The 15,693-nt window shown below is 34.3% G+C and overlaps 3 protein-coding genes across 3 annotated transcripts; 1 reads left to right on the top strand and 2 right to left on the bottom strand.

Annotated features, from left to right (window-relative positions):
• Positions 1–2,171: 2,171 nt before the first annotated feature.
• PLP9 (PATATIN-like protein 9) lies at positions 2,172–4,174 on the bottom strand. Its single transcript, XM_012236848.4, has 2 exons — positions 2,910–4,174; positions 2,172–2,617 (listed from the first exon to the last, which is right to left on the bottom strand). The coding sequence occupies exons 1-2, from the start codon at positions 3,843–3,845 to the stop codon at positions 2,390–2,392; spliced, it is 1,164 nt and encodes a 387-aa protein (XP_012092238.1). The 5' UTR covers positions 3,846–4,174; the 3' UTR covers positions 2,172–2,389.
• Positions 4,175–6,752: 2,578 nt separating this feature from the next.
• RRF (ribosome recycling factor, chloroplast precursor) lies at positions 6,753–11,044 on the top strand. The gene is made up of 11 exons (XM_012236847.4): positions 6,753–6,999; positions 7,107–7,239; positions 7,327–7,396; positions 7,524–7,619; positions 8,232–8,329; positions 8,701–8,812; positions 9,175–9,216; positions 9,501–9,557; positions 9,753–9,803; positions 10,280–10,336; positions 10,772–11,044. The coding sequence occupies exons 1-11, from the start codon at positions 6,912–6,914 to the stop codon at positions 10,787–10,789; spliced, it is 822 nt and encodes a 273-aa protein (XP_012092237.1). The 5' UTR covers positions 6,753–6,911; the 3' UTR covers positions 10,790–11,044.
• Positions 11,045–11,112: 68 nt separating this feature from the next.
• Positions 11,113–14,129, bottom strand: FAP1 (Chalcone-flavanone isomerase family protein). The gene is made up of 4 exons (XM_012236845.3): positions 13,701–14,129; positions 12,435–12,684; positions 11,879–11,970; positions 11,113–11,566 (listed from the first exon to the last, which is right to left on the bottom strand). Exons 1-4 carry the CDS (start codon positions 14,089–14,091, stop codon positions 11,427–11,429), a joined length of 873 nt encoding a protein of 290 aa, XP_012092235.1. The 5' UTR covers positions 14,092–14,129; the 3' UTR covers positions 11,113–11,426.
• Positions 14,130–15,693: the final 1,564 nt, after the last annotated feature.

Below are 15,693 nucleotides of genomic sequence, written 5' to 3'. Positions count from 1 at the left end.
TCTAATATTAGGAGATCCCCACGGTCGGGTCGGTTTACGTTTACCCGTTTTAAAACTTTTTGCTGCTTTAAAAAAAAAAAAAAAGATTTATTTTCATTTATTTATACATTTACCATACCAATTTTATGTATACAACATATATCAATATTCACGCATGGTTTTAACAATATTAACTGTTTTAGTAATCGTGACTTGATAGTTCAATGTTATTAGTGATGAAAAGACCCATAAATTATATAAGTTACAGAGAGAAATCTTTTTTTTTTTTCATCATTCAAATCCGATTTGAATTAAAATTTAAAATGATTTAATAAATCAATCAAATATATAAAAAACATGCAAAATATCAATTCCAATATCAATTATTGAATGGAACAACTATATAAGGACCATATCTTATTTAATACATAATTGTAAATAAAACCCAAATTAACAAGGATTAACATCATTCAATAGCCAAGCTCAGTGTACAGGGAACATAAGGGGACATTGAAGATATCCAAATGTAAGAAAAGAATTCCACCGTTACAAAAACAATTTAAAGAGAACAACAACTACATAGTTAAAAAAGAACATGTAATTAATGGCAAGTTAAATAATGATATTATGATTGAACTACCCAGATAAATTATCGTACTGTCTTATGTATCATATAACTAAAAACACTAGATTAAACCCTTTTCATTTCTCGGATTCTCCTAATTACTGTAGCAAACAAATTGAGGAATATATAATTAACTGTATGGGAATCGGTTTGTCTCTTGTGACGTACATATGATTATGTCTAGTATCTTACCAACATGAACAAAAATGCTTTGCATTATCACTGTCCGATGCTCCCATGGGAAATAATTAAATTACACAAAGGGGAGGAATAAAGAAAAAAAGGAAATGAAGAATACGGAATTAAACTTGAATTTTTTTTTTTTTTTTAAAAAAAATTGAAATCTTCAATATGTAATTGAAAAAGGGGAGGAAATAGGTAATTGAAAGTTGAATTTTTCAAAATAAAAGACATTGATGATTAATACAAAAATCTTAAAATTATTTTAAGTAAATGTTATAACTTATGAGTCCAATTAAAAACACTAATATACGTCTTGTTGCAATGTTTAATGTATTATTTTTGTAACCTTAAAAATTTATATGCATATTAGAGATAGGTATTGAATAAGAGAATTACTAAAGAGGGTTCAGGTCCCCGTTACCCTCCCCCTTTATGTTTCATTGTCTAGGAAAGTTTACTTCCATATAAAGTCATTGCTAAAACTGGAGTTTGCGGTCCCCTAACACCTCGCATTCCCCAATTCCCTACTCTAAATTTTCCATTAAAGCCAAAGTAATTGCTGTGAGAAAAAAAAAAAAAAAAAAAAAAAAAAAGAGGAGAAACTAGTATTTTGTTAGCCCTTGTCAGGAAAACCAAGTCCACATCTACCAGGTTGTCTAATGAAGCTACCATTGGACCGTTTCCAGCAATTGAAAACAACATCTTGTTTAAGCTCTAAATCTTGTCTTTACATAATGTCATTATCAACCCTGAGTAAAGATAATTAATTAATTATACCTAACATGAGTCTAATAAATAAATAAAAAATCATAAATGTCGGAAAAAAATAAAGAAGTTGGAGAAAAGTAAAGAGTTGATTTTGAAGGATTCATTCTTACATAAACCCATTTTTACTGTTTAGAATTAGAAATTCACTAGAATTTTGATTCCTTTTCCTCGTATATGCTACTGTGTGTACTCGCAACAATAAAATCAAGAAAAGAGATACGAAAGGTTACTATAGAAAACATTTTCCGTTTCGGTGGGGTTCTAAGGGAACATTAATCAGTGCTACAAGAAACGTATTAGTATCTATAGATATCATATCAAAGAGAACATGACGAAATTACCTCCTCATAATTACTTTGTGGAAATTATTTTACCAAATTTCCCCTTAATATACAGATTGTAAGACTAAATTTCCCTTGTATGAATATGTCTACACAAGAAATCACTTTCTCCCTTTGTAACTACGGAAAAATCCATTTTAATTTTATAATTGCAAGGGCAGCAGCTTCAAAATGTCAACATAAAAGACAAACGCAATAGGGTCATAATGACGTGGTTAATAATGATGATTCATTTCCTTAATCAACTTTTTTTAATTGCCTTTGTAACTAATTAATTTGTCCTCAGTCAAAGGAACACCTAATCAATTTATTTAACCACTCTGAGAGATAGACAGTAGAAAGTTAGGAAATGGTCTGAAGTCTGAACAGGTTATTATCAGCTACTACCTGTTTAACTCGAAACACATATGGTTAAGTAAACCCGAGGTTGGTTACAAAAGGTTAAAACAGGATTAAAAAAAAAATTTATTACAAGAGGAGGGGGCAAAACTAGTTAACGGCCGTTGGCAAGAGGGCTAACGGCGGAATCCTTGCAGGGACTAGGAGGCAAGCTACTCCTTCCTGAAGCAACAAGACGTTGCACGAAGCTCTCGATTCTTTCCGCATTGGTCTCCGTCAATAACCGCTTCCCGCCAAACGGCAACGATTCAACTCCTCTCTCCTTCAACACCTCGTTTTCAACTCTCGGGCCCACAAGTCCACCGCTTGTCAATCCATTTGCCTGCACACATTTCACGCCGTCAATCAATACCAAATAAACAGAAATGTAAAACCCAGATTTGTGTTTGGCTATGGAGAAGATGTAAATTGCCGATAAAATCAATTCGTAAGTTACAATTTTATTCTGTAAAAAAATTGGAAAAGCAAATTAAAAAAAAATGTGAAATTCTTTTAAGTGGGCTAGGGAAGTGAACGTTAGCGATGAAAAATACACATTGATTTCCCACCAAAAACAATTAAATTTTCTAAGCAACCAAACAAACCTCGAAATGCAAGCAAAAAATTGCACATACCTGGATTCTGACATAGTCTGAACGGTTCCAACAAAAAGCGTTCCCCAACATTTGGTCTACAGTCTCCGAAACACCATCAAGCACAATATCAACAACCGACGAAGTCGAGCACTCGCCGTTATGGCGGAGATTTCTCTTACTTGACGATCCACTCAATGGACCGTTACCTAACGACAGAACCAGCAGATCCTCCACTCCGTTAACCGACGGAAAATCCCGTTTGTTGTGAAGAACATGAGTAACTGCCGCAGCCGTAGGGTTGTTCATAACTACACCACCGTCAATAGCACAGCAAGAGGTCTTGCCGTCGACCGACGTCAAGTTGAACGGCTTGAAGAGGCTTGGCGTCGCTAGAGTGGCGCGGCAGACTTTCCAGAGATCGAAGTTAAAACTCGGTGTCTCGGACGCATCCGCTCGGGAGAAAACAAAAGGAGCAGAGCTGTTGAGATCAAAGCAAGGAATAAGGAGAGGCTTACACGTGTCCTTCAAAGTCAAGATCGTTCCGTCATCCCGGCTTAATGCTTCCTTCAAAGCCTTGTCTATGGTCTTGCCGGAGAATCTTCTGCGTCGGTGGAGGAATCCAGAGAGCTTGACCTTGAAGAGCTCCGAGTTGTTCTCAGCTATAAATGCGACTGCATCTCTGGCAGTGAATAGAGGACGGCCAAAGCCGTCATCAGCAGCAAGCATGGCGGCCAGGAGGGCACCAATGCCAGTGCCGGCAATGATGTCAAAGAAATCAGCGATTCGAGCCTGAGGATCACCGATTTTGAGGCGGATCTGGTCCTCCAGGTGTATAAGAGCCGCCCCTGCGACAATGCCGGTTGTTCCACCTCCATCAATGCTGAGTACTCGCTTTTTCTTAGAGTTTTCACAGTGCGAAAGCCATTTTTGCTCCAGCTTGGAAAAGATCTCAAGCGTTACCTTACTAAGGTCCATTTGAACTCCTCAAGACTGCAAGTTAGGCGTCGCTCTAAGTATGTCGAAGTTTAATATCGTTAAGGAAAATGAAAGGTCGCCCTCACGCTTTTTTGCTGAGAAGCATTAATGGCTACACAACGCACACTCTTTTACTCTCTTCAATTAATAAAATCCTAATATCTCTACCTCTCAACAAAATTTAAGAAAAAAAGAACAAAGAAAATCTCTCTCTTGCTCTCTGGTATTATGAAGGTATAGAGGGTATGAGTTATGTGTTTCTCTTACTCTCTGTGGGCTCTGAGTTTTGCTGAGAGTTAAAAGCCGGAAGTGTGGGGCGTGATTGATGAGGGCGGTTATATACGCGAGTTCTTGCTGCCTGTCGCTATTTTATTTCTTAATTTTTCATAGAGAGAGATTTTACTCGGGGTTTTACTTTTCTCTAGTCAGAGTCTTACGTGCTTGGACTGTCCTTGCACGTGCCAGTGCGCGTATGTTCTTATCGGGTTACGGGTAGCGCCAACCTCGGCTATTTACTCGGCTCGGCTCTCGCTGGTCAGTGAATTCTTGTTTTCGTCTTTTTTATTTTTTTTACAGAAAAAAAACGCAAAAAAATACAAAAAAAAAAAAAAGAAAAAAGAAAAGAAAGGAGAGAGGGGAGGTTATGATGTATAAATTGGGGTGGGTAGAAAAACAAGGAACAAAACACTAAAGAAGACAAAACTAAAGAACGCTGGCTTAAAAGAAATGTAATTGAAGGCGTGTAGTCGTTATCTGTAACAATGATGAAATAGACACAGAGAAACTATTAAACACAAGTATAGAAAGGCGTAAAAATTCATTCAGGGAGACAGATCGAGTAAAAAACTTTTGCGTAGAAAGTGTTTTGTACCATACGAAGGACGGGATGAGCGAGGAAGACACCATAATGCTGGCACTTGAACAATCCATTATTACTATGACCCATAGAAGTAGAGTAGCACTTCCATGACGCTCTTGGAACTGGTTTTATGGGATACACAACTTGGATGAACTTCGGTACGATTGAATAGCTCAAAATCTAATAAATAAAAGTGAAGAGCATGCTCATTTACCCACAAAACAAAACCAATACTTCCCGAATAAAATAGAAGGTTCAAACAGTATTTTTTTAATCTTCAATCGCTTGGTAATTTTTATTACATCAGCAACTTCTATTAATTTTTTTTTTTTTTTTTGGAAAAAAAAAAGACTGCTGCTGTGGCCTCTCCAATGGCAAATTTTCTCCCTACTATTATTTATTTTTAAATGAAAGGTTTATGTGTTTGGGCCAAAGATTGTTCTGCCTGAAAAATGGACTAGGCTTATTAATTAATTGGGTCGGTATCAGTAAATCTAAGCTGGGTTAAGAAACACGGCCCGTGCGTGCTTATAGTGGGCTAATTTGGTTTGGGTTTGTCAATCAATATCCACTGATTATTTTGTCTTTATCTTTCTTCTTCTTTTTCTCTTTTTATCGATTGTTTTCTTCCCCTCAGCATCCCACACCTTGACTGCTTCCTCCGAATTCTTCCAGCCAAAGTAAATATATTACTTCTACAAGAATTACAGCAATTTGAATCGAGTAGATATATTCCAGCCATTCCTCACCATTTATGTTTTGTAAAAGACCAGTCGTTCCTAGAGAATGGTACTTCACTTTGAATCAATGTAAGACTCCATTTTCGTAAATTTGATGATTCGAGTGCTTTTAATTTTTTAGGCATACTTCATTTTCTTATTTCGCGTTAATGGTAAGGCTCTTGTTCTTAATTGCATCAAACCAAGAAATTTAACTTGTTTGATATGGTTTTAGTAAAAAACGAAGAAAACAAACATAGGGTATAAACTGACATTTTTGAGACACAGCACATTATATTGTGTACAAACTGAAACTTATTCTTACTTTCTACTAACAATATTTCTTATAGGATTTATCAATTTCCTATGAGTGTTCATGATTGGAGAAGGCTAGAAGTTGAGGCTACTATAGACAAGGATACATACTGTTGTGGGGTCCCTCCGACGTGTGGGACCCACATACATTTGAAAAAATAAATCACACGTTTTTTTTTAGAAGGAATCAAAATTGACAGCGAAAGTTATTCAAAGGTTGGCAACCAACCATGACATAAATGGAGAGCCGTGTTATCTCTCTTGTATCCTGCCTATAAATAGGTGCAAATGCACCTCAACAAAATACACAATAGAAATGAGAGAAAACAAAAGGTCAACAAAATATAGTAGAAAGTCTATATTACAATTTATAATTTATAAGTTTATTATATATTTATTATTTTCAAATCCAAAAGCTAATTCACAATTTGGAATCAATACTTCACAAGAGTTTTATCAGAAAATAATTAGAAAATATCGTGTTCAACAAATTAAAATGTGAAAAATTGTACTAGATTAATTTAACTCTTTTAAATACGTCATAAGTTAGAGATAAATAATATAATTCTTAACAATGATGTTAATGTTTTGATTTACCTGATGGTATTGAAATAGAAAATTAAGTGCTTTTCATTTTGTATACGATTTATAATAAATAATTATTTATTTATTTAAATTTTCTTATAAATTTTAATTATTTAGTGTAGCATGTTGTTATTTTATGTTTTCATATAAATCAATAGGTTATATGTATATCGTGTCATATTCCTTATTGTGTTTGTGTTTACGTATAAACAATTTAAAATAAAACTATTACTCTCTTTCAAAAAAAAAAAAAAAATCCAAAATATTTTATACACGCTAATTATTTATTTATTTATTGAAAAAACACAGTAATTTATTTGAAAGTTATTAATTATGAATATTATGGCAATATAAATATGAGTAAAATAAAAAAAAAAAAAGTAAATTATACATTCCTAATCCTAAACGAGAATAAAATGGAATGAATAAAGAAGGAAACAGCATGGACGGAGGAAGAATTACGGTCCGAGTAACCAAACAAGACTGCCAGTTGCAGGAGCGAGCTCTTATCCACAGAATAACATCCCGCTCTCCCTCTTCATTCTCTGTCTGTCTTTCTCGAATTCTTCTTCTTACTCTGTTAATTGAATGGCTTCTCCGTTTTCTTCAACTGCGCCGCTTCCTTCCACCTTCCATTCAAACCCAAGCTCTCCCAAGGCCCTCTTCTCTGTTACAGGTTTTCTAATCTTCCTATTTGTCTCTCGCTCCCCTTTTATTTCTGCAATTTAACATTTTCTTTTGTAGTGCATAAGCAAATGACTCTAAAATGAAATTGCTTTACAGGTTCTTTTTGTAGAGCGTCTCACCATGCTAAGAATAGTTCTATTGTGCGTTGCTGGAGCTCTGCTTCTAATTACACTGGTGGCGTTAAGCTTTTCACCAAGCCCATTGTTGTGAAACAGTTGTTGCAGAAGAGGCAAGTAATTAACTTTACAATAAGTTGTGTTTTTGCTATTACTTGATAATGATTGTATGTACAATGTTGTGTGTGAGAGAGATGCAGAAGAGGAGTGGTGAGATGTGCAACCCTTGAAGAAATTGAAGCTCTAAAGTCATCCGTTGAGAAAGATGTTGTAAGTGTTTCTGGTTACTGGTTTTGTTAGATTTTATTGTGTAATTAGATGGGCAAAAGTTGAATGAATTTAGAATTTTATTCATTCAGTCTAAAGAACTTTGAATTTTGAATGTTGTTATTATCAGAAAGCAAGGATGGACAGGACTATTGACACAGTTCGGACCAATTTTAATTCTGTAAGGACAGGAAGAGCAAACCCAGCAATGCTAGATAAGATTGAGGTATGGATCCATATCTAGGTTTTGTGCAAATGTGTTTGTGATTCAATTGTTGTGAAATGATTGATGTCAATGTGAATATTCCAAAAGTCTCGTGTCCTTTGATTTGAAGGAATTAAATGAAATATATCAGTTCCTCTAGATGCGTTAATCAGCACAGCAGTAAACTTTTATGTTCTATGCACAAAGGAGAATGAGTTCTAGGTACAAATGGAGAGGCACGCCATATTTGATTGTTTGTTTTGCTTTGTTTTCGAGGCGAATATTTTGCACAATATAGCTGCATTTGATATTTTCAAATGAAGAGCACCTTGATGCTTTCAAGCTCAATTTAAACTGATTCTGATTTTGGTGGATTTATGTTTTAGGAAGAAATTATTTTACTAAGTTGAAAAATGTACTCATAAGAGCTATATCTCTCTTTTTGTTAATGTTACATTCAATTTAGATTTACCTTATTCTTTGTTGAACATGCAATCTGTGTTCAACTTAGCAAACATTAGGTGGCTTGTGTATCCCTTGTTATGGAAATTTTGTTACTTATGATGTATTGTTCTGTTAAAGAGTTTTTTATTTTTTATTTTTTGGAAAAACTATGAAACTGTGCATTTACAGGTGGAGTATTATGGAACTCCAGTCAGCTTGAAAAGCATAGCTCAAATCAGTACTCCTGATGCAAGTTCTCTTTTGGTCCAGCCGTATGACAAATCCAGGTATTGCATAAACCAAAGGGTAGATCACACCATGCTCATTTATTCTTCTATAGAATAGACATAGAATAGCATATGAAAAATATAGCATTCCTGCAGTCGACTAAGTGCTAGAGTAGGGACTATTGATTAACAGTTTTCACAAAATTTTCATTTATTAAGAGCACAGGATAAGTTGTAAAAACCATCGATGGCAATCTTTATTGACTATTTGGTTATGTTTTTTGCAAGGGCTACCCAGAATAAAAATTTTTCTTCTTTTTTTTCTTCGAGCAGCACGAACTACAAATTTGCAAAAGTACCCCCAAGAACTTTTTACATTTCTTTTGTAGTCCCTGACTCTGCTGATTTATGTTTACTTCTTTACATGCCAGCTTAAAGGTCATAGAGAAGGCCATTGTCAACTCTGATCTTGGTTTGACTCCGAGTAATGATGGAGAAGTGATACGTTTATCCATTCCTCAATTGACATCAGATAGAAGGAAGGTATTTCCTCTGTTTTTTTTTTGGGATCTAGCAAGTGGTAGCTTGTCCAACAGGTCCTTGAGACCTTTAATCAACTGTTAGTTTGTAAACTGACAATAAGTTAGAATGCGAAAGGTGAATATTGCTATGATTTGTTTTAGACATTTGTTAATATCTGAAAGTTGAATATGTTAATTTGTTTTACCTTGTAGTTCTAATCATGCCATTTTTCTATAGTTTGTCATCTCTTGAAGCTCGTGATCTCCACTTTTTATAATGTGTGCTGAAAATTAATGTAGTGTACCTTTTGCGGAGTTCTTTCAAATGCTTATGGAGATTTATGTGGTTTCACTTAATTTTTCTTTATTCATTTTCAATTTCAGGAGTTATCAAAAATGGTAGCAAAACTGGCTGAAGAAGGAAAGGTACATATCGTACTCAGTTAATGGTTTAGAATTCTAATAACTCACAGTTTGTTTATATTGTTTATGTATAACGTATAACAGTCTCTTTTAGGTGAATAAGCTCAGATGGGCGAATATTATGGTATCCATAAAATGTATATATAACTTATACATGACTTTTTGTGGCATGAGTTTGTACTTAGTTTGTTCACTGCACTAGTTCATCAAGTCCATATGACTAGCAAACTACATTAATGCCATCAATCTTCTCCTTAAATTGACAATTATTGATTGGTTACTTTTAGGTGGCATTGAGGAATATCAGAAGAGATGCATTGAAAGCCTGTGAGAAACTTGAGAAGGTCTGAATTGAGGAACAGTGTTCTTCTGTCCAGTTAATTTTATTTCCTTCACGAAGAAGGGGTTGGGCGGAGGGGCTACCACCCTAGATGGATTTTCCTTTCTTTCTTTCTTTTTATTTTTTTTATTTTTATTTTATTTTTATTTTTAAGTTTTCTTTCTCATTCTATGTTCATTTTTTTATCCTTCGGCTTCAGGAAAAAAAGCTTTCAGAGGATAATGTGAAGGACTTGTCCAGTGACTTTCAGGTAACTGCATGCTTATGGTCCGTTATCTGGGATGATTTTGGATTGGCTTCTTTTCGTCACTGAAGTTAAGCATGAGTAAACTCACTACCAAATTGCTTCCACAAACTGTGGATATTTCTGGAAGATTCTAAGTCCTCCACACTCCAACTAATGGTAGATGCATTTTGGAAACACTTATCATATTCTATAGGGAAAACTAAACTATTCTATAGCATCATGGCAAGCTGCAATTGGTGTTGCTGGAAATATCTTGTGGTGTTTTAATTATGTGATATAGTTATAAAATTTTAGTAGGCTCTGCTTTCAATTTTAGGGGTTTATGAATTTTTGTTTTCTCATTTTTCTGATTTTGTTGTCCTGTTAATGTTCTCCTTAGTTCATATCCTCTTTCATTTTCTTGTGACGATGAATGAGATAGACTTTATACTCTGCTTTCTTTGATAGAACACTAAGTTAACATTGTTTGCTTCTTCCAGAAGCTGACAGATGAGTATATGAAAAAGATTGATACCATCTACAAGCAAAAGGAAAAGGTATCTCCTTCTTAACCCAACTGATAGAATGGGAAGCAATATGCTTTAGTTTCTAGACTAGAATATATCTTTCTTTCATTATTATTTTTCCACTGCATGTTTTTCTTCATTATTAGAAATCTCAACTTAAATCTTAAAGCTTCAACCAGAGGTAGAAATCTTGCTCCCTGGTTCTCTACCAATCTGAAGATCATGTTAAAAATGGATTATAACTGCTGTGACTTGATCTTAAATTTGCTTGTAAACATCAAAGCGTCAGCAAGATGAATTTTACTTGATCTTTAATTTTTCAGCACTCAAATTGCTGTACGTGTTGACTATCTCATTTTTCTAGGATTCAACTGGACAGCTTCAGAGACTATTTTCATTGAATATTGTATGTTAAAATTTTAATCTGATGGAGAGGGTATGCTGATTTTGGACTTTGTCATGCAGGAATTGCTTAAGGTTTGAAAATTTTCAGTGCACGGGTGTAAATTGATGAAGTTTATTTTGGGCTGAACTTGTGATGCTCATTGGTGGATTGTTTTTTAAATGAGACTTGAAAAAGTAGTCTTTATGAGCATTTTGCAAATCATCTGTACAGCAATTTCGAAATTTTCCTTATTATATACAGTGTCTCAATAGGAGTTGCTCAAAGTAGCGTCTACCAGAAAATACAGTGATATAGACATTCTAATGATGAGAAATATTAGCTTCATTGGTTCATCTGATTTTAAGTAGGATTTTGCCATTCTTTATCTGAGATTCGTCAAAATATAAAAAACAGAGGAAAAGAAAACAAAACGAATGTATCTGAAGCCATAATATTAATGCACTTTGAAAATCTTCTCCAGTGATAATTTGTTGAACGGTGTTCAGATTCAAGAAATTTTGAACCTGAGGCCGTTCTGCTCTTTATATATCATTTTTGACAATCAATCAAAACCAAATAGTATAGGCTTGCGAACAAAACACAAATTCAACGTGCTTGGATCACTTCCCTAAGCCTTGATCTCCAGCTCGAAAGGATATCGTACCACTTCAACAAAAAACAGGATAATAGTACTCAAAATACAGATCATAGAATGGAATTGATCAGTTCACTGACTCAATTTTGAAGGAGAGATGCCAATTTGCTTTCAATATTTTCCTTGGCCTGTCTATCAAATGGGTCCTCACCAATATATAGATCTAAAATTGATCGACAAAGGACTTTACTCTGTACGCTTCCTGCCTCCTTCCCATCAACTACAGAAATCAGAAGGAAAAGGAGTTAAACAGTTGGTTATTTCCAAAGTCCTAAAATATTTTCACTTGCTATTTTCAGGTTCCTCATTAAACATTTAACGTATTGGGTATGGGCCATGCCCAGATTTTCAATGTTTAGTAACTCCCCTCAAGTTCTAGAGAATTTCTCAAGTGTGCATAGCTTATGTTAAAGTAATAGTTTTGACAATATCAAAATCAAAAACTAAATTAAGAATCACTAATAAGATAGATAAATCAGATGTAACTTGAAACTTTCTTCAGAAAATATAACACAAGAAAAGTTGTTCTTACTGGTTGTTCGAAGCACATGGCCTTTTTCCCTAGACAGCTCAATCACAGAGCCTCGTGGTATTTTATATTCATCCTTAAACTGAGAAGTGAACCTGCACATGAATTGGCTATTAGGAGAATCCAAATGCACAAAAATACATACCAAATTCACAACAAATCAACCAAGAACAGGATCAACAACTGGTTCTTGAGGAAGTTGTAAATAAACAAAAATTCTCTTGCTCTATTGATTGATACTTTCTGAAACACTAGAAATACACCAGGAAGAAGTATAAGTATTGTTGGATTGGATGAATAACATTATTGCAAGGCCAAAATTACGATGGGCCTAAGCATTTCAAGACAGCTACGAGTAACAAGTCTGTAATTAAAGAAAATTCTACCACACATCAGCTATAAGGAAAACAGAGTGAACAGACTGCTTCAGTTGAGTCATCAAAAAATTAGATTAATTTTCAACCATTAAACTGAACAGGTTACTCGAAAAGAAAACATTAAAGAAATTATAACCACAAGGACAATGACACGAATATTAATAACAGAAAAAACATTTCACCTCTGAAGCAGTTCCTTGTTATCTGGCCCCCCGAACTTTTGCAGTCTGCTTCCAACGGATTCTTCAAAAGCACTTCGTACAGAGCGAATGCTTAGTCTACTATAGACTATTTGGAGTCTAACAGTTATGAAAATATCTAATTCCATGAGATCCTCTTTGAATTCCTTGTTCTCCTTGAGTTCAGAAATGGATAGTTTTCCATATTTCTCACCTAGAACATTTTTCACTTGATCATCATCAGCATAAACACCTGTTCACAGAGATAGTCCTGTCAAATGGAGAACTCACTGGATTTTCCCAACATTCACATTGTGATACAATGTTTTATGTGCATTGATATAATACATAGTTAACAGTCAGCACCTCAGTATCATTGGCTAGCATTATACTCATGGAATATTTAGAATAGGAATCCTACTAGTGCCGACATAGAGAACCTCAAATTACAGTACACCTATGAGTACAAGATAATGCTGAACAAAAATCATTTCCTTAAAAAAGTAGTCGAGATGGGGAATAACCTGAAGAGATTCTCAGAGGGAGGTAAAAAATTCAAGTTATTACTATAATTGATTTTCTGGAACCAAAGATAATAAGATAAGTCCTCTCCAAACGGATATACATTATGATTAATGTAAAGCTTGCATCCTATCTACAAACGACATGAATTGTTTTGTTCCGATAAAGCAAAAGGAAACAAAGACAAGCGTGCTAAAATGGTCTTGCCCTTCAGTATTACAAACAAATTAATGTTTAGTTGGTCATAAGCTCAGCGTATATTCAGTAGTTCTCCTTCATCTGTACAGTTAAACAGCCTTTTCTAATACATGATTCACCAATTTTACTGAAATCACCTAACTACATCAGAAATAGTACTGATTCACCCTACCAATTGCCATAAATTCAGAAAGATAAATAAAAATAATTCTTAAAAGTTAAAGCTGAACTCTAAACCCATTTAGAAGACAACTAAAGCAAAAATCTTCTCTCACAAACGCTGAACTGTCCTCAAATAAGGCTTACATCTTTAACAGAAAGTCACTGAATTGACACTTCCAAATTGACAAAAATAAGCCAATGAAGCAAATTCTACATATAACACTCAATTTCTCATCCACCTAAACAGTGTGCGTTATCCCACCAAAGGATTTTTAATTACTTGTTTACTTTAATTTATAGTCTTTCAAGTATTCCTCATAGTTGAACAAGCTTCTTATGCGAAAAAATTAGAAACAAAAAAAAAAAAAAAAAAAAAAGCGCAATTACCAAATGCATAGACATCAATGTTCTTCAATCCCAAAACACTCTTTCTCCTTAATCCAATCCCCAAAAGCCTCCGGGATTCAGAAACAACCGAAGGAAATGACACACCGGTCTTCGATTCCACAAGAGCAGGCGAAGCGTCTGCTAGAGAGAGTGATCCCCATGGCAGTGAGGAGTGATTAGGAAGGAGAAAATTCAGTGCTGTCTGCAGAAACGAGTCTCTTGTATTTGTGGGATTTTGAATTGCTGCTACGCCGGAAAATGCAGCAGCTCCAGCGGCGACAGTGCATACCACGACGGTGGCCGCAGAGAAGGAGCGGGAGGTGGTGGCATAGGAAATAACGCTGGGGCGTATGGGCTGAGAAAACAAGAATGGGAAGCGCAGTGAAACCATTGTTGATTTCTTTTTCTTTTTGTTGGACGTTTATCATTATATTGTATAATGGATTAATTAAATGTTGCTTTTAAAGAAACACGTGCAGTGCACGGGATGTGCCTCGTAAGTGGTGACCATCCTTTCTGGAGCGTTACTATTACTATTATAATAAAACGGGCCTTTAGAAGGGAACAGTGGGAGAACTCGGCCCAACAAATTTATCACAAGAGAGAGTAAGCGAAGCCCATACATGGGTTATTTATTTATTTTGTGTGTTCAGAAAGCCCAGCTAAAATTGAACTCCCAAGTGGAAAAGACGGAGAAATTGAATGGACTGAAATGTGTAAAATGTTTGACCATTCCGCGGGTCTGCGATCCATAGAAAGCAGAAAGTAGAGGAATAGTGCCAACGAAGAATGTTAATGGCAAAATGAGCAAAAGTCAAACGCAAAGAATTCCATATTCAGCAATTCTTTTTCAAGGATGATAGGCAAAAAACTTATCACAACAATCTCCATTTGTGTGGCCATTGTCTGCCACCTGCCAATATAATATTTAAATCGTTTTTTTCCTTTATCAAGTAATTAATTTGCAACACGTCTTTTCCTGAAGAAAAAAAAAAAAAAAACAAGTTGAAATTGCAGCACTTTCCAGCCAAATAAGTAGTTGAGTATGAAAATAAGCCATCTTTTGAGCAATTATAAGATATCAGTTGGTTTTATTACGTCATTCAGTGACAATAGGTAGTATTGTGACTATTAATTCTTTAAATGAAAATGAAAAACGAAAAATTAAATTCATTTCTTTATAATGTTTTCTATTAAATATTGGGTTATTATTGACTAATTGCATGCTTTTTTGCCTGAAAAAAAATATATTTTAAAAACCAATGGGGAGCAAAGGGATAAGTCATCCAATTAGGCAAAAGAAATTTCAGAACACCATATGTAGAAAATTCATTGCGTCGGACAAGACATGATAAAGACAACGACACTAGTAGAAATAAATTGTGAGAAAATGGTTTCTCAATTAAGATGGCAGCGAGTCAATTTCATCAACTCTGCGAAATTTACTTATAAATATAATATAGTCCAACAGTTTGATTTCCAACCAAAATTCATTCATCCGTTGATTGGAATTATCATATTTAACCACTTCATTCGTAAACTATTTTGATTAAGCAATAACAGATCTAGCCCTAATAGTTAGGGGCAAAAGAATAATTTTACTTAATTATGGAAAACTTAATTAAAATATATTTTTTTCAATAATTTTCCACACTGAATTAAATATAAGAATTTTAATAAATGAAGTTAAGATATATAGGAGTTCGTTATATTGTTTGACTGTAAAATTAAAAAAAAAAAATGCTAAAGATATTAATTATTGGTTCGATGATCTAGTAATAGAGACATTGATTTGAAATTTAAATAATTATTCGCTTATTTATTGACAATATGAAATATAAAAAAAATATTTGTATTTTGGCCGCCAAGATTTACTTGTACTCCTGAAGCAACCCGTGAAATAATACATTAGTACAAATAATCAATCTTTTCGTTTTTTTAGAAGAAATAAATAATCGAACTTAAGATATTCAAACATTGACGTAAAGACAAG

The sequence above is a fragment of the Jatropha curcas genome, chromosome 5, assembly GCF_041381405.1.
Source record: "Jatropha curcas cultivar XTBG-Jc1 chromosome 5, XTBG_Jcur_1.0, whole genome shotgun sequence".
In the NCBI taxonomy this organism is placed as follows: Eukaryota; Viridiplantae; Streptophyta; class Magnoliopsida; order Malpighiales; family Euphorbiaceae; genus Jatropha; species Jatropha curcas.
The sequence above is the reverse complement of the archived record's forward strand: the minus strand, read 5'-3'. Positions and strand labels throughout refer to the sequence as shown.

Coding starts and splice junctions, on each gene's coding strand:
- PLP9 (XM_012236848.4), bottom strand. CDS start 3,845: ATGGACCTTAGTAAGGTAACGCTTGAGATCTTTTCCAAGCTGGAGCAA. Junction 2,618..2,909: donor CAGACTATGTCAGAATCCAG/GTATGTGCAATT, acceptor AAATGTGTGCAG/GCAAATGGATTGACAAGCGG.
- RRF (XM_012236847.4), top strand. CDS start 6,912: ATGGCTTCTCCGTTTTCTTCAACTGCGCCGCTTCCTTCCACCTTCCAT. Junction 7,397..7,523: donor CATCCGTTGAGAAAGATGTT/GTAAGTGTTTCT, acceptor TGTTATTATCAG/AAAGCAAGGATGGACAGGAC. Junction 9,558..9,752: donor CCTGTGAGAAACTTGAGAAG/GTCTGAATTGAG, acceptor CTTCGGCTTCAG/GAAAAAAAGCTTTCAGAGGA.
- FAP1 (XM_012236845.3), bottom strand. CDS start 14,091: ATGGTTTCACTGCGCTTCCCATTCTTGTTTTCTCAGCCCATACGCCCC. Junction 11,971..12,434: donor AACAAGGAACTGCTTCAGAG/GTGAAATGTTTT, acceptor ATTCATGTGCAG/GTTCACTTCTCAGTTTAAGG. Junction 11,567..11,878: donor CCATGTGCTTCGAACAACCA/GTAAGAACAACT, acceptor TGATTTCTGTAG/TTGATGGGAAGGAGGCAGGA.